A 21,252-nucleotide genomic window follows, 5' to 3' on the forward strand; every position below is an offset into this window, starting at 1 on the left:
ACAACAAAAGAAAAATGAAAGTGCCAGACACACCTAATTTTTCTCCCATGTTACTCTGCTGAGATCAGTGAAGTTGTTGCGTGTTTACACTCAGTGAGATTGAAATGACAGTCCAATCTGCTGGATTCAACTTCAGCTGCAGTACCTTCACCAGACAGTCCAAGTACCTAAAGAGGTTTTTTTTTTGCACAGAGTTTCTCATACAGCAATTTGGAACCCAACAATTCGAACACTGACGTGACTAAATCAAATGTCCTGTTTAATACCCTGCTTTGTGATCCGTTAGCACCCCAACACCGCCTAATTTTTTCAGTGTGTTCATTAATATACATTCCTGAGAAGCTCCCATCACTATTATCCCCATTACACAGACTGGGATTTGAAGCATAGTGAGGCAAATCTGTCACTCAGGTTGTCTGTGTCACAGCAAGGGTAGGAACCTGCATTTCCCACTGTTAGCATTGTAACCTTGATTTCTACTAGCAACACCCATAGTGGAGCTTTTGTGTTTGCTCCAAATAAAAGCCTATGTTTCCATAAGACTGGAGGTTTTAATTTTATGTGGACAGTATGATTAAACAAAAGGTGTAGGCAGGCTGTGCTTCACCCAGATGGAGCAGAATTGTAAATCTAAAGACTTAGCTGACTATTTAGAAATTTAGGACAGCTGGTCCCTGGCCTTTAATACCAGCATAATTTATAACTAGACATGCTTAAGTCTTGTAAACCCCATGGAAAGTACTCTGACATTATACACACTGGTTTGATACTGTGATTAATCACCCCTCGGTCCCCTTTGCAGGATAATAAGGCTGTCTGTATCTTGCAGCTGGCAATCCCCTTCCTTACAGTCCCAGCTCTTCTATAACATTTACATTTCTACAGCTGATACAAATTTATGGTTCCAAAAGGGGATAAGGGAAAACAAAACAAACAGGACTTTTCTATAAATTCCAGCAAAGCTGCTCTGCTAAAATATACTTTGAGATTAAACGTTGGGATTGCCCGGGTAGATACGACATTGCTTTTGCCAGCTTGGTTTTAGCAGTTTATGACCCCTTTCTGACAGAGAGCCGTGAGAAGGGGAAGCAGTGGGTAATGATGTGACAGGAGAAGGAGCATTTGAGCAAGATTATACCCCCATGGCAGGCGGGTTGGAACTCGATGATCTTAAGGTCCTTCCCAACCCAAACCATCCTACGATTCTATTAAAACCCGCAGGATGCCGTCCTGCTTTCTAGTCCAGCTAGCTCTCCACCTTATTTTCCTCCCAGGACAATAGCAAACCCCTCACGTGCTTTCCAGGTGCCTCGTCGCACCCTGAGGTGCGGAGCGGGCGGCCACAGGAAGGCCGAGCGTCCTGACTGAAGGGGGACACACGGCCTCCCCAGGGCCAGACCCTTCTGGGCACTGACGGCCGCGGGACGGATACTCGCCGGTACAACTAGTTGTGAGGGTGCGGCGCGCACGCCCCCCTCGGTGGCACCGTGACGGGATTCGGGCCGGGGCCGGGCACTTCTCCTCAGAGCCCCGGCTACCTGCGGCACGGACCGCAGGCGCCCGCCCGCCGTCCGCGCTCAGCCAAGCGGCGCTCCCCGCACTATTCCGTATAAGGCGCTGAAGCCGCGGCCCCGCCCCGTCCCGCTGACCGCTCCCGCCGATGAGGTAATGCGGGGCTCCCATTGGTCCGGGCCGGCGGCGCCCCCGGAGTCCGAGAGGGCGCGATCGAGGCTATAACTCCGCTCACCGGCGCTCCGGGGTGCAGTGTAGCTCTGCACGGCTCGGTGCTGCACGGTTCTGCCGACGTGCCCTCCCGTCAGCCCTGCACCGTCCCGCCGAGCTAAGGCTGTGCTGCTGAGGCCAGCGAGGCAGAGGAGTAGTGTGAGAAGGCAGGCAGGCAGGCGGTCGCAGCGCACAGGCTGTTAGGAGGTGAGGGTAAAGTGAGGCGAAGAGAAGCGCGGCTGCCCTCCTGCTCCGCACAAGTGAGGAGGCACCCCGGGGGGCAACATGACGGCGTGGCTGAGCTTCCTCATCGTGTTCCTCTGCAGCTGGAGCCTGCGGGACTTGGTGGTGGAGGCTTGCACTTGCGTCCCCATCCACCCGCAGGACGCGTTCTGCAACTCCGACATCGGTAAGTACCGCGGGTGGTGACTGCCGGCCCTCAGCCTCCTCTGAGCCTGATGCGGCTCCCCGGGGCACTCGGCACTTGCCCTGTTGCTCGGAACTAGAAAGTTCCGCGGGACCCTGAGGGGTGCGGGCAGCAGTCGAGCCGTCACCACAAGCGAGCCTTCGTCCTGCAGGTCACCCAGTGGAAATGGAGGTGAGGAGGGTTAAACCTGTGAGGGTTGACCTGCCGTTTCAAGACGGGTAACGACTCCGTAGCTCCTGCATATGCCTGGGTGGAGAGGTGTGTGCTGGCGGACCCCCTTATCTCTCCTGAGGCAGCGGGTCCTGTCCCCTGGCAGTGGTGCCAGCCCCTCCAAGAAATACTTGGAAGAAATCAGTAATTGTGAGAGTAGCTTGTTTCCTACAGCAAAACAAAAATGCAATTCGAGGTGTGGGCAGGCAAAATTTGCTCCACAGCCTGGTGACAATTAGTAGGAGGTAGGATTAGGACAAGTTCTCTCAAGCTGGGAAACTGCCTGTGGTGGTTTGGTGTGGAAGGTGCAGCTCATATAGACTGGTGGTGCTGCACCAGTCGCTTTGGGGAGGGCTGGAGAAGCAGGCAGCAAGTGTCTTTCTGCATGCTCTTTTGTGATCTTTGCAGCTGTGGGAGGTGTGCAAACGTGCATGCTTTTTGGAAAGTTGAAACACTTTCATTGGCTCCCTGCTGATGTTCTCTGCTGTGGATTTTAGCATCCTTAGGGGTCTTTACTACACTATCTTTAGGGGACAAGAGTTCTCAGAATCTCTGAGGAGGAGGTAGTGGAGAGTCTGGTTTCAGATTGCTTGGGTTGTTTGTAGCCAAGGGTGGTTAACCAAATATGGTTGCTGCTTGGTAAGTGTCCAGTAGGAAAACGTCTGAAATTAATTAGTGGTGTCTTTTGAGTTAATACTGACACATGTCTACATAACATAACTCCTGTCACTTCAGGAGTTGTGAGCGGGCTGCATGAGTGAAGTCTTCTCACACCTCTCTGGACTGTCTTGGTAGCGCAGTGTAAAAGGGGTTGGGGGACTTTGCATTGCTGGTACTTACACAGTACTGATTCCTAGCAGAGTCTGCAAAGAAATCCTTCTGGCAACTGCTGTGGAAGTCAACTAGAAAATAATTCTCACAGCAGCAGAACACCCATTGCTATGAGCCCTGCCAGTGGCTCTTTCAAGTTAGCCAAGCTTACTGGCAAAAAAAAAAAAATCTCCCTCTTGCCTTTAACTCTTGTACAGAAACTGCAGTCATGCCTGGGTATTCATGTCTAGCTTTTAGAGTGTATCAGCTCTTAAATGATAAGAAAAACATTACATGTTAAAAGTGCTGGGAAGGCTACCGTTTGCTTCAGTGATGATACCCTGGAAAATGTTTATAAAATATACTGGGGAATTCTCCCAGGAAACTGCAGTATTCCAAGTTCTGTTACTGTTTTCATAGTTTGGATCAATAAGTGTGCCACCAAAGTCGCAACTGCTGCGGAGATTGTCTTTTCTGTGAAAGTCAGGCTGGGAAACTGTGTTTTCCACAGCTGAAGCTGATGACAGCATGTGGCCTTCATTAGATGTATTTTGGTCAAAGGTCTATTTTCTTGCTTTAATTAGGTCGTGTTATACTAGATTAAGGGTAGTTTTTTGTTTAATTCAACTTCTTAAACCGGTGTTAAATATGTAATGAGTGCATACTAACAATATATTTTTGCTAGACACAAGTAACCAGGAGTGTGGTAAATTATGATGTTTCATGTAACGGTGCTCTTAAACTTCAAAGTTTTTTTTTGGTTTTCTACTCTGATTTCTGGTTGAGTTCAAAGTCATCACCTTCATCTCTTCTTTTTCTCTTCTGGACACTTCATTATATCTCATACCTTGGCTTTCCCCTGGGACATAGTAGTTCAAAAAGTTGATGCCAGTGGGGCTGTCATACCTTCAGTCATCACGGCAAAGGAGGAGGAGGGTGAGGGGAAAGAGCGACTCATTCTAGTAGATGACTGAAATGCAAGTTTGGTTAAGGCCACAGCTGTGTGATAGGTTGAAGCAAAAGTAAATGCTTACATTTGCTAGAACTGTCTGGAAAATGTGATGTTTCTGCAGGCTGATTTTAGTAGATGCTGTCATGTCCCTCATGTGCTGAAAGGGCAAAAAGCATGCTAAAGCATTCTGGCTCTGGAGGAGTTAATCATCTCCATGGAAACTGATGGCAGTGTACTAATGCAGTGTTTAGACAGACTAAACTACACGCTGGGTTATAAAACACATTGTGGGGAAGAAAGGGACTTGGCAGCAAGTTTTTATCGCTCTTGAAACTCCTGACAAAATACCAGCTCAAAAGGGAGGAGTCAGTGCAGTAAGGGCTGGAGCAAAAGAGCTTTTTTAAAATAGCTCCTAAAACAATACAAGAAATTAACTAGCTAGGTGGCAGTCTACGAGTGGCTTTTCATCTTCAGAAGCACTGTATTTTGAAGAAGGAGAAAACTTTTAGGAGTGTAAGACAAATTCTTATGTTGGTCTTTCATGCCTAGCTGGTGAAGAAGTCCTACTCTCAAGTTTATTCTCTTCTCCTTTAATCTCATCCCACTAGACAGTTAATTTTTGATCTTTGTGTGGCTTATTTCTGGTATGACCTCCCACCTCTGCAGTCATTAGAAGATTTTAATCTTTACAGAAACAGATGGTCAAATAACCCATTGGAAAGAGGAGGATTTCAAAATGTACATCCTTTGAAAGTGAAGGTTGTCTTCTAAAGGAAGCTGGGACTCCATATGCAACAATATCTTTTTATTATTATTAACCAAGGGGGGTGGGGGGAAGAGTAGCAACTGCCAGATTGGTCACAAGGGGTCTTTTTACTCAGTCTGAGCATTCCAGCATGATGAATGGAGCAAAAGTGAAGAGGTGTGTCTCATCTGGCTGTCTGAGGTCAATCAATAATAAAATTGCTGTTTTAACTCTTGGCTCGCTTTCTTTAACTGGATCAATAAGTGCCAGAAGAGGCAGTACAATAATCGGACAAATAGCAAAACAAACAGCAACTGCTATGAGTTGCGATTTGAACTTCGCTTCCTCCACTCCCACCCCCTGCCTACGACCCCTTCCAGATGTGAATATTTTTCTTTTGTTTGAATTAAGAGACCTTTTGAAAGAACAGACACCAGGCATGCTTTGTTCCATTGTGACAAAGCTGTGACATTTCCAGTTGGACATAGCTGACATGAAAAGGGCTTGTTTGTCCTTTTTTTTGCAGGAGCAGCAGGAACTTTTGAGCTGGCCCCCTCTCCCTTACCTCCCCTTTAAAAACGAAACAAAAAAATGAAACAAACAAAAAAAAAAATAAAGAGGAAAAATACATGAAATTACTGGACTTTTGTCAAACCAGTCTGCAAGTGATAAAGAAGTACTTTGTCTCTTCCACACCTATCTTCCTATCTTGCTTTCATCTCGTGCATGTACTTCAGGAAAGAGCTATGGCACTGCTAGCCGTCTTTTTCCTAAGTTCAAAGGAGCTCAAAATAACATTCCCTTGTAGAGTTTGTGTTGGGGGAAGAAGTATCTGTTTCAATAAGGACGATGGTGGGTATTGCCCCTTGCTGTTCCAAGTAACCTGACTCTTGGTGAACTAGAGTTGGCAAGCTCTGAGGAGGTGAAGATAAGCCAAGAGATCCTTGGTGTCAAGGAAGCCGGCCATTCCTCCATCCTGCTGTACCTGTAGCACTAAGATCAGAACACCTGCAGCGGCCTCCTTTGAACTGAGAATGTGATACAAGAAGAGCAAAAAATAGTGGAGAGGGAGGAAGCTCATGAATTTGTTTGGCCCAAAGTCTAAGCACCTAATTGAAAGTCTGCCCTTTGTCTTTCACTGATTTTCTTGCATTGATCATTCCACCTTCTCACTAGTTAAGCATATTTCTTTCAGCTTACAGCTTGATCATACATGAGATTTTTGGCATGCATCCTTTGCCTTGACATGGACTCTGTAGTGAGGTCACATTGGTTGCTTTATCCTTTAAGGCAGACAAATAAGGTCTGCCAAATTAATTTAAAAGCTACAGTAAACCAGCTTCCATTAATTATTATGCCAATCTTTTTAGCTGAGATGAATTTGAAACAAATTTTTGGGCTGCATGTCATAGTAATGGTTGCAAAAGCGTTGTATCCACTTTGGAATCTGACTTTTATTGAGGAAGTAATGTGGTTTCATTTTTAGACTGGACTTCCCTTTGAGGCATTTTAGAAGCAGGAAATCTGAGAAGTATCCTATAAAGCTTTCAAAAATAAAAGGGTACTGTGAATTCCATTTTACATGGGAAGAAACTGGGGAGATTTGTTAAACTTTTAACTTCAAATGTCCATGGTAAAAGCTGTGGTGAAAGAGCATGTTCCTTGTGCCTGGTCATGTCTTCTGTCAGGAAGATGGCCATTCTGAACTGAATTTCTCTATTTAATAGAAGTGGAAATAGAAGTTGCTTATTTATCGGTTTCGTTGGTTATTTGCAATTGAAGTGCACAGCAGAGAAGAGAGATCACCTTGTGGGATTTGGAATTTGCCACTTTTTCAAATGTATGTATTAATAAAAAATATGGTGGAAAATACTGTTTGGAAGATGTAGTGCAGAATGTTGCATAAAGCTCCTTTGTTATCTTGCTACGTTGCATATGCTTACCCCAGATTTCCTGGAGGAAGTAACTCCAGCAAGACCTCTGAGCCAGCAGAGAGCCAGATGTTCTAACCTTGAGCTTTAAAGCTCCTTGCTTTGTGTAGACATTTTTGTTCTCGTTTTCGCTGATTTTCCACCTGTACTTGAGAATTCTCTACCTGCCAACTGCTCCCCTAATGTTTCTGGGAAGAAGCGGGCTGCAGAGAACATATTTATGTACAGCTATATACAGTAATAGCATTTTAAGTTTTCATTCGGGGTTGGGAAGGGCCTGCTTTGTTAATGTCTGTTTTTCAGGATGAGCAGATTTGGTTGTTTTACCATAGGAGAGGTCATTAGTGGACTCAGATTTTCCAAGACACTAAATACAGTTAATCCTGCCCTTTCAGAGTCTCTTAGATATGGCAACTAGATTGGCATCTGATGAAATGGATCTCTCTACTCATGCGTGACCCACTGACAGTCATGGTGGGTGGGACTGAGAATATTTAGTAGGAGTGCTCAGTGAGTCACCTTGGTTGTAATACTTAAGCCATTAAGATGAACACTTAGTTTTTTGATGTCATGATGTTGTCTGAAGTCGTATTTCTTTTCCCTCACAGCTCCAGTACCATGTGGTGCTCTAATGTAGCCCAACCAAGCAAGCATTACGGAAGAAAGGAGCCCATTTGGTCTGGGCAGGAGGTCTTGTCATTAAATGAAACTTCCTCTGGATGCTCTCTGGCAGTTCTTAAGAGCTAGTAAACCTGAGAGGACAGCTTGGTTTGAGTTGGCAAGGAAGGCTGTGCTTGCCAGTTCTGAACCAAATGAAACTGAGACTCATTTAAATCCTAATAATGTCTGCAGTAAATGTGGTTGAGTCTCCTTTTAATTATGAGGCTTGTGTTTGGGGTTTTTTTTGATTCAGGATGAAGAGGGTTTTGCTCTGATGCACTATTTACATCTCTAGACTTTCAAGGTATGATTCTGTCTTTCATATGATGTTATAAATTGGAAGCAACTCAAATGATACTGTTGAAATGATGGAAGCATAAAAGATGAGAAGAAATTTGGCCTTCAAGTACCAATTCGTTAATCAAGTGCAGAGTTCATTAAACTTAAATGCCTACTGTACCTCAGCTCAACCTCTTAAGAACCTCCAAGTGACACTTCAGATTTTACTAATGTAACTTTATTGGACTGTTACTGCTCTTAAAAGTTAACTGTACCTTACATAGATTTCTCTGAGACAAGGTTGAGCAAAGCACTGACTATATTTGCAACTATCCTGACTTTTCCTCAGCTTTGTGGCACTGAACACTCATTGTGAATCGAACTGAAGATCAACTTCTTTGATAACCCTCTATGTCTAAGTATTTGGGGCACAGAGAAGGGAGGCATACTGCTGGGGCTATATTAAAACCCAGAGCTCTTCCTCTAGAGCAGGTACCTGAAAGAGCATGCCAAAATTATCAGTGCTCTGCCCACCAGTGACCCTGCTACCGATGTTATTTGCCCAAAGTGGGCTAGATCCTTGTTTGAAGCTAGGGTTAAACTTAATTTGCTTTGGAATAGCTTGAGAAAAGAACGTTTACTGGTGAATTTAGAATTTCTGCTATTTGAAAGTATTAGGCTGGTGCTGGGCCTGAGGTAAATTGGACCAAGGTGGGTTCAATGGATTTACACCCTCTTACATTAGATCTAAAATCTGTCCCAGTTATCAATATGGAACAGAAATACGGGACCGGCCTCATTAACTTGTGTAAAGCAGGTGCAGTGCATCTGCTCTTAACAGTATTTCACCCTCTTTTATCAGAGTTGGATTTGACTTGATGGTTTTGGGTTTCTAAAAGGACTGTTACAAACACTAGAAAACCTAAAACTATTGTTAAAAAAAGTTAACCTTCTACTGTAATGTGAAATAGTTCCCTTGAGTGACCACAGTGAAGATTTAGTCCATTAACTGACAGTGTCTAATAGCATAAAAATGCAAGTAGTTTTACACAACCCTGATTATTTTATTTATTCAGTGCTGCTGCCAGCTAGAAAAGATTCTGGGAGTCTTTTGGAAACAAGATAGAAGTCTCTTGAGTTGTGTGCTGCTAAAATAAATGTTGACTATGAATAGTCCAAATTCCTGCTAGTGTTTATATAAGACCTTTCCAAAGGGCAACTTCAGCCCTTAGAAACAGTGTATACAGGCAATAAAACTCAAGTTAAATAACAGAGGCATGCATATGCAAAAAATAACATCAACCCTCATCAAATACCTGCTACGGTTTGCCTCAGATGTAGAATCTCATTTTTATTTTAGGAAGAAAGGAGGTGATTTGTGGTGGTTCTCCAGGGACTGCAATGCAACAAGAACCAGCAGAAAGCACTGCTTGGTGAAAATGTCAGGGAGGCCATTGTCAACTTGGGGATAAGGTCTTTGGGCAGTTCTAGTGGGGAGCTAGTATTCTGTGTCTGTGGGCTCAGCTGTGAAAACTTAAGTAAGCAATTTAGTGGGAAACTTGTCATGGGAGAAGGTGTTTAGGAGCTATAGAAGTGATAAAGGCCCTTCAAAGGCTAGTCTTAGAATATGAGGAGAGAAGGTTTACTGAAGAAGGAAGAGATGCTGTATGGAAGCACTGATAAACAGCTAGATATAAGTGGTTAGGCTAAGAAGAATCATTAGCTGTGACGTGTGATAAGCTGTACCATCTGAAACAATGGGGGCATGCATAAGGTGCATCTTATTCATCCAGGAAAGTGAATGGGTATTGTGGCTTCAGGGAGCATGTAAGTAGGAGAACCTGCATTAAACTGTATGATGTTCTACTGATTGATCTCTAACAGCCTGTAGAATGCTTATTTATGACTGGCAATCGACGCTTAGGCTTGGAAAAAACATGGCTGGGTGGACTGGCCATAGACAGAGCACATGCACTTTACTCCATCTGGACACTAGCCAAGTTGTTGCCTTCCTTCTTTCAGATGAATGCAAAGTTCCTTCAAATAGCCCTTCAAGAAGTGCAGGTTGCATGCGTATGTGAGCAGGGCTTGGGCTCCTTTTATTTCTGCCAGGTGAGTTAAAGGGAGTTACATCTTCCTTAGTTACCCACCTGTTGTTAAAGCGTCATAGCACTGGAATCTTGCTGGTTCTTAAGAGGTTAGAACTAATTTATTGGGGGGGGGGGGGAAGAAAGGTACGTGAAAGGGTCTAAGGGTGAAAAAAAGACCTCATAGATTTTTTCTCCCTTCTTAATTCCTTAAATTTGACATGAAAAGGCCCAGGTTTCTGCTGGCCTGCATGATCACTGGTACTTCAGCAAAACAGTAATTGCACCAGATTTGCACAGTGCTTGCACAGATAGTAATGGTTACACCGGCTGCAACAGCATTGCACATTATTACTTCTTGCTTCCTGGTGGTTCATTAAAAAAAAATACTAAAAAAATCCCACAGCAGCACATAGGAAACAGGAGTACTTTTGTTTGAAAGGGCCATGTTCTAAAGGGCCATGTTCAAACCCAAGTTCCTGCTGGCCTGGACTGAAGGACATGAATTTTAACACCTTCATGCTCTATTGTAATTACAGTATGGGGACTTCAACATCTGTTTCCTTTTCTCCATGTTTCCCTCAGTATTGGGCGTTACTGCAGTGCAGCTTGCAGGGAGGCCTCCAGGCATTATGTTAATTATCTATAGAAGAGCACTGGAGCATTTGTTCAGACAACAAGTTCACTCTCTCATGCTCACTGAATACATGAACAAGCAAAGATCTTGCTCCTCTGACTTGTAATCAGCCCTCTCAAATTTCTTGAATCAGTGGTAGATAGAAAGCTCTCCCCCTAGTGAGCAGGTTTTGTTGTCGTCTCCAAACAGTTAAAATACAAGGGAAAAAAATGTGCTTGCTTGTACCAAGACAGGAAAACCACAAAATGGAAAACTTCCACTTGACTTTGAAAGACAGGAAAGGGCTGGTGTTGGAAAGGCAGCAGGTAGAGGAGGAGAGAGCCAGAGGATATCTGTAGAAAGCCAGCTATTCTCCAGACACTTCTCCTTCGGCTCCAGGTTCTTTTGGGGGAAGGAGTTCCAGGATGCCACCTCTGTTCCAAGCCCTTTATATGCTTTCCAAACACCCATCCCAGTTTCCTACTTCCTGCCTTTTCCTGCTATAAATATCCTGCCTGCTTTTCATAGATCTAGAGAAATGGACATTACAGATTAAAGGAGATTGAGGTGACACTGTGAAGCAGCCTTTAGAGCAGCTCTTCTGAAGTGCACAATTCCTCTGCTTTAACTTGTGAAATGTGAGGTTGCTGGGTCCCCTGCTTTAAATTTCCCTGGGAAAATGGAGGGAGTCCTTTAAGAATGAAACAGTCTCCCTGTTTATCATACCTCTGGACTGGGATACATGGGCCTGTTTCTAAGTGAACAGTTTCCTTCAATAAATAATATGCTACATATGGTGCAGAGCTAAAAACTGAAAAGTCTCTGGTATTTGGGAGATGGGAGGATGAGGAAAAGAGGTTTAAGAAGGAACTGGAGACACTAGTTGAGGGACCACACTGCAGGCAAAAGTGTAGCACTTGCAATAATGAATACATTAAATGCATTGGTGATGAGGATCAGACCAAAAGGAAAAAAACAGCAAAGTGACCCCTGGGGCACTTAAGTAGCCATCGTGTACGTACTGTACAATGTAAAAAAGCACAGGGCTCTTCCCTTAGCATCCTGCAGGGCAAAAATTGCAACCCAGAGAAGCGTGGGAAGACAAGAACAGCAGTTCCTGTGCAAGAGCCTCAGTATTGCTGAGGATTATGCTGGGGGAAAGGGCAGGATGAATTCTTAAGCCCTTTGTTTTACTTCTCTAAATATGAGGAGCAGCACCTGACCCTTGTTCTGATTTTCCTTTTTTTTTTTTCCCCCTTTTATTTTTTCCAAGGGGGTGGGGGATTAAGGATTTAGTTGGTTATTTAGAGGATCAAGCTAAAAAGGAGACTTCAATAAGTCTGTTTCCATCTTCTCTACAGACAGTATATTTCAATAGAATTAAGCAGCTGTCCTGCTTTTCCCCCACTATGCAACAATTTGCAGCTTTACAGAGGCACAGAAATAGAGGAGTCTACAATATCAAACTGAATTCCTAGGTGGCATTTCAAGAGACCCCAAATTATCACAGGAAGGTTTTAATGGAATATTACCCATTCAGAAAGGACCTTGACTAGATGTGGCAAATAGCCAATGACCCTTAGAAGTATGTTGCCTTTAACACCTTTGCTTTGGAACAAGCAACCTGCAGCAGAACTTGTGATTGTTAGTCATATGCATCATCCAGCTAGGCTGGAGTTCCGATGCTGATGCTTCCAGAAGCCTGATGTGGGATAGTCTAACTTTCCCTTAGCCCTGTTTTGTTGCTGTCATCCTAATTCCTCATAGTTAGAGATTGATTCAAACCCTGCAGTTTTAAGTTCCTTCCAAAGCTCTTTAAAGGGACTTGTTACTTTAGAGTCTTTTTTTATCAGTAGCAATGTCTAATGTGCAGCTCTCTCTTGAATTTCCCAGTGTATTCTGGTTTGCTCTTCTGTCTGTTTGGGAGGCCAACAGGATAGGAATCATGTATTTACTTGTACTTTATTCTGAGGATTCTCCTGAGGCCAAATAATTGCAGGACTATAAAGCTAGGACTAATAAATTCTTGTATTACAGAGCCCTGCGTCCCTCTGTGTTGCGTGATTTAGTAGGACCCTGCTGGAATAGCACTTCCAGCTCGATCCTAAGGAGACTTGTGCCTTCCAGTAGCCTGACACTTAGAGAAAATAGCAAACTAACTGGGAAGCCGGCCTTTACACACCTTTATTCCAATGCCATGTTTAAACTGGTTGAAGAAATAGTGTAGGTTGAAAGAAGCATACAGCACCTGTGTATTTGGCTGGATGGGAAACAAAGCTTTCACTAGTACCGGAAAGTTTTCAAGCCAATAGGTTCCTTCCTGTCAGTGCAAGATCTCATGTTTGTTTCTGAATGCCCTTCTCTCATACTGATTTCCTCCAGTACTAATGGCTGTTGGAAGAGGTAGGGCAAAGGAAAGCACTGGGTCTTTCTTTCCCTCCTGTCTCAGAAACTGTTTTCCTGTTTGTCTTTTATGCAGTATGGCAGCTTGGGCCATTGACGTAAACTTTGCCCTTTTGTGCTGTTCAAAGCTCCCCTCTTCTGAATTTGACAACATTGCCTACACGCATCCTGGCTAGGCTGGACAGGAGAGCGAGCAGAACAGGATCTTAGGGTGATAGTTGCCTTGGCACACTTGGGCGTTCATGTTCTTATTCAGGCTCCGTATTTGTTCATCAAGCCATCATGAGGTCAGCACATGGCAGGGTTCCTTCCAGTGTATATATCTCAATATATATGTGGACCAAGGAAAGATTGACCAAAACTGTCATTGTGGTGGTGTTTTGAGGCAGCAGCGCCAGGTTATACCATAGAAAAATAGGGAAAAGGCAGGTTTTGTTAAAAAAATTACCCAGAGTCCTGAGTGGGAGAGAAAAAAAAATGGAGAGGAGTTGTTAAAGAGGAGCTGCTTTAGCCCACTTGGATGTCCTTCTCTGATGAAATCTATCAGAGCTCACAGCAGCCATCATCACTTGGGAAATCAGAATGAAAGTGCTGATACATGTTGTTTTTTGGACTATATCTCTTTTTCCTTTTGAGGCCATCCCTGCTACAGTTGTTGCAACAGCTATATTGTCATAAATGTATTTAAATTTAGTAATTTGGATAACGAGTGTGTGCTGGAATCAACAGAGCTATAATGGCTAAAATAGTAATAAGAAGTAACCTTGTTTCTGTATTCCCAGAGAAATTTCCCTTGGCAAAGACCAAGCACTGAACTTACACACTTACAAGGTAGCTACATATTTGCCTGCCAATTTAATAGCAAAGGCAAGCAAAATCTGAGTTCCTTTTGCAGAAACTATATTTTGGTGAAATTTCACTACGATGACAGTGGTTTCAGCCCCATTTTGGTTTTAGAATGTGTTGCCAGCAAAGCTGCAGCTGACAGGACCAGGCAATGCTAGTTTGCTTTCTGTAGAAGCAGTAATGCTACAGGTATACAAGGTTGTATTTCTTCCCTGCCCTGTTTGAAAGGTGGCAGGGGAATCCTTACTTGTTGTGGTGCATTTTCAGTAAAATCCCTTGCCAGAAAATGTTCCTGCAAGCTGTGGCAATGAGAATGTAATCTGTGGCTGTTTTGCATAGTTGGATAGTTCATTGGTTTTGTTTCTAAGCCAACTTGTGAGGCTAGTGCGGCTCCAAAACTTATTAATAGCAGTCCTCGTCATTTTTGAGGTTTTATCTTTTCATTGTTAGTCACACATGCTCATTTCTGTATTTGCTAATATGCACTTGCACTTCCTCAGCTTCCTTGCTTGTGGAAGGAAGCAGTGGAAGAAAACTGTGCACTAATAGCCTGGTTTTGTTAACTGGGGTTCTGCTTATCCCACAGAATGTTAGAAGTGGACATGAAACTATTGGTAAGCCACACCTCTGATTTTTCTCAGGAGAAATAAAGCTGTGTAACTGTTCTTAGTTGGTGTATTAAGTGTGAAATTAAGCAGTTCCAAGGGGAGGAACAACTGCTATTCAGAGGGAGTGTCTTTGTGCTTCTGTCTTCTCCACAGAGCTAGTTCAGTGTTCTTGACTCCAAGTGTTTCCCTTGGGGTGGTGGAAAAATCAGAGTCCAACAAGGCTGTTAAAAATGCAGGCTTAGACGTGTGCCTCGTGTGTGCGTGTGTGTACATCTTGCAGTTCAGTGATGACCCTGCTGACTTCTTGAACTTTTAATGACAATGCAGCTGCCTGTTCATGGTGCTAATTAACCCTAAAGCTGATTCCCCCCTCCCCCTCGTTATCCATTCTGTGAATGAGATGTGAAAACAAGAAGATGACTTTTCCCGTGCCCTTAGGGCTGTCTGAGCCTGGCAGCAGTGACCCTGCTTGAGTAGAACTGAAAGAGCTGCTGCGCAATGGCCCATGCTCCTTTTTTAATAGGTTATTAAAATTCCACCTTCTCTCCCTCCCTCCAGTCCTGTTACAGTTTGGAGCAATGGCACTTCGGGGAAAACAGCTGCAAGAGTAACTTTTCTTTTGGCAAGGCAGAGACAGCTGTTCAGTTCGTAAGTCTGGGGATTCCACCACTACGTTTTTAGGGCCTGATCCCGCTCCAGTTAAAATCAGTGGAAAGATTCCCACTGGGTTCAACAGGCAGTTGAAGGAAGCAGCTTCAGGAAGCAGCCTGCAATCGAACAATACTGCTTCAAAATGTTGGAAACGGCTAAAAAGGAAAAAGCGAGTAGGAAGGCATTTGTCATAGAGTTGACTTGCTGACTTGCCTGCAGTCTCAAAGTACAAGTGCCCAGCAGGCCAATGTTTTACTTGAGGAACAGGTTAAATTAGTGTGTTTGCGGTATCGTAAGTCACTTTTTAAAGATACCTGTAGTATGTCTGTGTTCATTTACAGTCTGCGATGTTGACAGACTTTTATTGGCACAGTAAGTTAAAGGACTGATCTCTGATGCTGAATGCTTAGTTCAGATACTCTTTGAGATAATAGGGAATAATGGCTTACTTTTTGATGTTATGCCAGTTCTCAGCACCTGCAGTTCTCATTGAATTTACTCACTGCTTCTGAAAAATGAGGGGAAAAATGGATTTTACTCTTGCTTCTGTCATTAGAGCTTCTTGTTGTCACTTCTGATTTATACAGTGAAAAAGAAGTCTAGAAACTTTCTGGGAGAGGGTCAGAATTTCTGTTCCGTAGAGAATTTTGAGATGCTGGAAATCTATCCAATCTGAAATGTGAGGGGAAATCCAAAAATCACATCAACATTTAGACTTCAAGTGCAGTTGAAGCAAAATGCTGATTCAGGATGAAAATAGGTCTCAGTTTTTCTGAGAAGAGAAATAAAACCTAATTTTGATGCAGTTAATGCTTTCCTTAGAAATTTGTGACTTAAATAAAATCATGTATTTCACGAAACTTTTCTACCAGTGCTATCCCTGATGGTTTAACAGTAACAGCCTCTCCTTGTGGAGGTGCTGATTTTGATCTGGTTATGAGCTACCTTTCAAGGTGGGAGAGAATGCAGTTCACGAGTCCTCTGGGATTTATAGTTAGCTTTTTTTGAATGCTGAGAATTCCATTTAAAACACAAATCCACATATCGTTCACTTGCTCCAGTCCTTGGCAATGGGCAGTTCTCTTTGGCTTTGCTACATTAGTGAACAAACAAGTTTGTGGTTGTAGTACTGCTGCCACTGGACTGAGACAAAGTATTTCCCCTTGTGTTTCTGTTACTTCCCTCTGTGTCAATATTTAAACCTGTGTTCCAGGTGTGAGCTGAACTGGAGCCCTGAAAAGTTGTCTCTTGGGAGGGTGGTTCCTAACTTTGCCAGAACAGTCCTGTTAAAGCAATGTCTCAGGAGACCTAGCCAGGCGGGAAGCAGTCAGGTTTAGCGTATACCCTGGATTACCCTTATCTGTAAACATTCAGCAGTGCAGTGTCCAGACAACTTCTGCATCCCAAACAGTTAATGGGCCTTAGAGCATTCAGAAATAGACATCAGTGTGCCAGGGCGGCTGTGAAATGGCTATCCAACCATATCTTGTGACCTCTTGTGTTTGTGGTTTGTTTTTTTTTCCTAAAGTTACAAGGACATCTAAGAAGTCATACCAGAATGCAGGCTTACCTTCCCCAAACTGGAATTTTAGAGAAATTTTTGCTAAGAGTACATGACAAAGCTCTCAAACTCTAATAGCACAGATGAGCTAACTGACAGGTAGGTACCCGTTAAGTGAATCTCTGTCAGATTCATATGGTCAGACTTGGGAATTACAATATAAAACCCACTAATTAGCAATACTGACTAGGAATAAATTGGTTGGTCTTGGATTTATAAAAGTACCTGTTGTGCAAAAAGACAAACAAAAAAAGTCAACAGCTGTTGGTAGACAGGCGCTGTTAACCATTCTGTGTATTCTCTGCGCTTACAGAAGTCTAGCTGAGAGTCCTATCTCATTAATATTTCATTGGGAACACGAGGATGCATATGAGCATCCAAGTAATGCCACAAAACTGGAAATCTATGCTGATGATGGCTCTTCTGTAGCCTATCAGAACAGCCCTATTCTGATAGACTGTTTATGAACATGAAATTGTAATGAAAAGTTTGTGAGAAGGAAGCTTGGTTAATAAGAGAACAAGATAGAATCATAGAATAGTTAGGGTTGGAAAGGACCTTAAGATCATCTAGTTCCAACACTCCTGCCATGGGCAGGGACTCCTCGCACTAAACCATGTCACCCAAGGCTCTGTCCAGCCTAGCCTTGAACACTGCCAGAGGTGGAGCATTTACCACTTCCCTGGTCAACCCATTCCAGTGCTCACCACCCTTGCAGTAAGGAACTTCTTCCTTATATCCAATCTAAACTTCCTCTGTTTTAAGTTTGAACCCATTACCCCTTGTCCTACCCCTACAGTCCCTAATGAAGAGTCCCTCCCCAGCATCCCTATAGGCCCCCTTCAGGTACTGGAAGGCTGCTATGAGGTCTCCACGCAGCCTTTTCTTCTCCAGGCTGAACGGCCCCAACTTTCTCAGCCTGTCTTCATACGGGAGGTGCTCCAGTCCCCTGATCATCCTCGTGGCCCTCCTCTGGACTTGTTCCAGCAGTTCCATGTCCTTTTTATGTTGAGGACACCAGAACTGCACACAATACTCCAGGTGAGGTCTCACGAGAGCAGAGTAGAGGGGCAGGATCATCTCCTTCGACCTGCTGGTCATGCTCCTTTTGATGCAGCCCAGGATACGGTTGGCTTTCTGGGCTGTGAGCGCACACTGCCAGCTCATGTTCATTTTCTCATCAACCAACACCCCCAAGTCCTTCTCGGCAGGGCTGCTCTGAATCTCTTCTCTGCCCAACTTGTAGCTGTGCTTGGGATTGCTCCGACCCAGGTGTAGGACCTTGCACTGATGATGGTTGCAGTTTCTCTACTGCAGTTCCTACCGAACAATTTTGGCCAAGTCTGTCAGCAGAATAGTCAAGGAGCTTCTGAGAACTGAAATAACTGGTCAGTGCCTGCCTACCTTTGCTGCTGCCAGTGCCCTGTGTCATTGCACAGGGAAAATCTGTGTCTTCAGAGCTAGAGTATATGCAGTATTTCTGTTACTCATGTAAAGAGTTGTTGCTTATAGATGTTCTTAGACTTCCAGGTCATTACCTCTTTCATGAGACATCTCATATCTCTCTCCTGGAAAGTAGGAAACTTGTCAGTGTGAAGTTTGCCCTGATACTATCATGATCTTGACCTGTAGTGTGACTGGGAATCATGGTACATGAGGCTGATTTAGGATCCAGGAAGGTTTTTCGCTTGCTTTAATGAACACTCTATCAGAATGTGAGTGCTATACCTAAATCTTTACATAGTGCTCAGACTCTAGGATAAAATTCTCCATGTAGCTAAGCTCAGCTATATGGTATTGACTGTCATTGCATAATAGACATTAATAAAATGGGCAATTAGTACATTCCTTAAGCATTATGATAAACCAGAACTGTGTCATGGACACATCCAGTGTATGCGAAGAGTCTGCAGAGGCTGTCAGCTTCTGAACTATTTATAATGGCTCAAGAATGGTGGGCAATGCTACTGTCTTCTCACAGGAAAAAAATGTTTGAATACAGGTTCAATTCCAGGATCCAGCAGGCATAATACTAGGTCAGGTCCAGTGCATATAGGAACAGCAGGGCAGCACATACAGGCCTGATCTGGTTAAATGCATATACTTCTTTGGTGTGGACAGCTGCTCAGCCTATCAGTTTAATGCAAGTTTTCTGATGCAGGAAGGAATTTGCAGGCCCACCCAGTACCCTTGAAATCTATATATGTTCCCAAATGGTTCTTCCTCCTTAGCTCCTACGTGCAAAATTGAGCATAAACCATGTGATCAGTGGAGTGCAGCCTTCTTGTAGAATGCTGGCACCCATCCCAGCTGGGCAAGGTGCTGAAGCAAGAGTCCTCTGAAGCTGCTGAAGCAGGGAGTGTCCAGGCCTGTAGCTTTTGATACTCCCTGTTTTGAAAGGTTTACATGGGTTGTCAGAGCTGCCCTAGTTCTAATGTGCAGGAGAAAACTGCCTTCAGTTGTTCTCTTTAGCTGGGCTCTCCTTCCTCCTCCTGCTGTTGGACCATTTGAATGTGCGCTCCCAGTGTGTTCATGAATTGCATGGTGGGATAAGGAAGACTAAGAAATAAGCAGGTTTGGCTCAAGAATTTCCTCTTGTCTCTTTAAAAAAGACAGTGGTGATTTTATTACACTCGTTAAATCTGGATATCCAACAGAGGAAGCCTAGCACCAAGGAGCAAGGACATGCCAGTTCTGTGTATCTGGCTTTGCAGATGTCTCACTATTAAATGACATGCAAAGTAGCATCTACTGATTTCAAGCCCTGGACATTCACTGTATGTATATGGTTGAGTGCTGGATCAGAGCATCTTCCCCCCCCCCCCATCTTGGGATGTATGGGAGCAGTCTCTAGGCTGCTTTGTGAAGATAGTGGTTTTGCTCTGAGAACCAGATATCAAGCTGCCACACAACAGATTGCAGACAGAATGACCATATCCTGGTAGAGCAACTTATCTACAGCTTTGCAGGCTAAGGACTTTCCTTTCTCAGCAGAACTAAAACTTCCTGGGAAATATGCAGTCAAAAGAAAAAAATGGAAAAAAAAGAGTGTATCTACACTGCCTCTTCAGCGTTTAAGTTTCCTTGCTTTTGATGTATGTGTGAAAGCAACTTTATTTGAATACTTGCAGCAAAGGACATCACACTTGAGGACTGTATTTATTCTTTAAGCAGTGCCCGTAACTTCAAGGCAGTAAAAGTCTGCCCCATGTGAATCAGAATCAGATTTCTATGATTGTAGTAGGTTCTTTAAAATACCACTTGATCCATTTTAATCACTCTAGCACTCGTTCTTGTAGTTTATTATCATGGTCCATAGAAATGGAGGATCAGGCTCACTTGCAACTGTTATCACTAAATCAGAGGGTGTGTTTTCTCCTTTGAGAGGCTGCTCCCCTAACTACGCTTCCTTAGGCAATTCATCTCTCATCATATGCTGCAATTTGCTTTCCATGTTACTGCTCACTTGATGGGTTGGGAAATGATCGATGCCAGATGCACATTCTTTTTGGGCAGTAAATGCTGCTGCAGCGGTAAGTCATGTGCACCAGCTCCTCGTTTCATTAAAATCACATACGGTTTCCATTTGTCCCTAATTGGTCTCACTTCAGTTCTGCCATGTTCTCTGAGTGGAACACTTAGACCTGTGTCTCCTTTGAGCAATTCCAAAGAGCTATGAGAAACCAGAGCCTTGTCTGTTTCAGCCTGGCTTGCCTTTATCCAGTATTTACTCTGTCTAGAAGTACTTGATCTGGAAGTGAGGACTGAGTTAAATCTTACTGCACAGATCTTATGGAGACCAAAAGAAAATGGAAAAGGTGTTCTGAGCTGCACATTGCCTGACCTGCTTTGAGTCACATGCTTGTTATTTTTATCCACTGTTGTAAGCTGGGCTTGGAAGTACTTTTGTGCGTTGGTTTTGACAACCAACTTTCCAACACTAACCTTGGCTGCAAGCAGTTCTTTCTTTGGCAGTGGCACAATATGAGGCAAAACACACTCTGCTGAAAACATCCCTAGGAGAGAGGTGCATGGTGTCTCTCTACTGCAGTCTGTCCCTTGCTACTCCTTCCCTCTGCTTGCATCACTTTTCCTTCTTTTATCCGATACTTGCCTATTGCCTTTTGCCTGAATTCATCTTTTAGTAACTAGTTAAATATTTAGGTGGGAAGTTAAAAAAACGCCTGCCAAAAAGAAGACAGAGAAGTGACTAGTTGTCAGGAATGACATTGATTCCTCTTTTTCTTTTACCAGAGGTTTCTCAAGGCTGTAGGCATGCTCATTATGTAGTCTGCAGTGTGTCTTGTCTGCTTACAGCCATATCAAACCTAGAATATTTTATTGATGTAAGCTGATACTAACTTAGCGATGCCTGTAACTCCTGTGATTCACCTGTTCTAGATAACCTGTTGGGTCTACCTGGCTTCCCTGAGTTTAGTAGGTGTAATAGCTGGCAACAACAGACATGGTATTATTTTTCTTTTATTTCCTTTAGCTTCTCTGTGTTTATCACAAGGTATTTCCTGAAGCTATTTTCCCTTGGCATGAAACATACCATCTACATCTAAAAGATCCAAAAGATTCTACTTATAGCTGGATATAAATGCATTTTATATCCTTCCTTTCTTTCTCCTTCCTTCAAGTCTTTCCTCCATCCTCCCAACAGACTATCTGTGTATGATGGGAAAGCAAGGGAGCTAACATCAGGAGTTAAGTGTGGTGGCAGTTATGGCAATCTGAAGAG

At 43.6% G+C, this 21,252-nt stretch overlaps 2 protein-coding genes across 3 annotated transcripts in view; one reads left to right on the forward strand and one right to left on the reverse strand.

Annotated features, from left to right (window-relative positions):
• The window catches only part of SYN3 (synapsin III), a 178,460-nt gene that overhangs the window by 88,198 nt on the left and 69,010 nt on the right, over nt 1-21,252 (reverse strand). The window lies entirely within an intron of this gene.
• Nucleotides 1,730-21,252, forward strand: part of TIMP3 (TIMP metallopeptidase inhibitor 3) — a 39,354-nt gene continuing 19,831 nt past the window's right edge. The window contains exon 1 of the mRNA XM_065679364.1: nt 1,730-2,131. Coding sequence (XP_065535436.1) covers nt 2,008-2,131 — 124 coding nt within the window. The 5' untranslated portion in view covers nt 1,730-2,007. The remainder of the gene's footprint in view (nt 2,132-21,252) is intronic.

The sequence above is a fragment of the Lathamus discolor genome, chromosome 1, assembly GCF_037157495.1.
Source record: "Lathamus discolor isolate bLatDis1 chromosome 1, bLatDis1.hap1, whole genome shotgun sequence".
NCBI classification, from domain to species: Eukaryota; Metazoa; Chordata; class Aves; order Psittaciformes; family Psittacidae; genus Lathamus; species Lathamus discolor.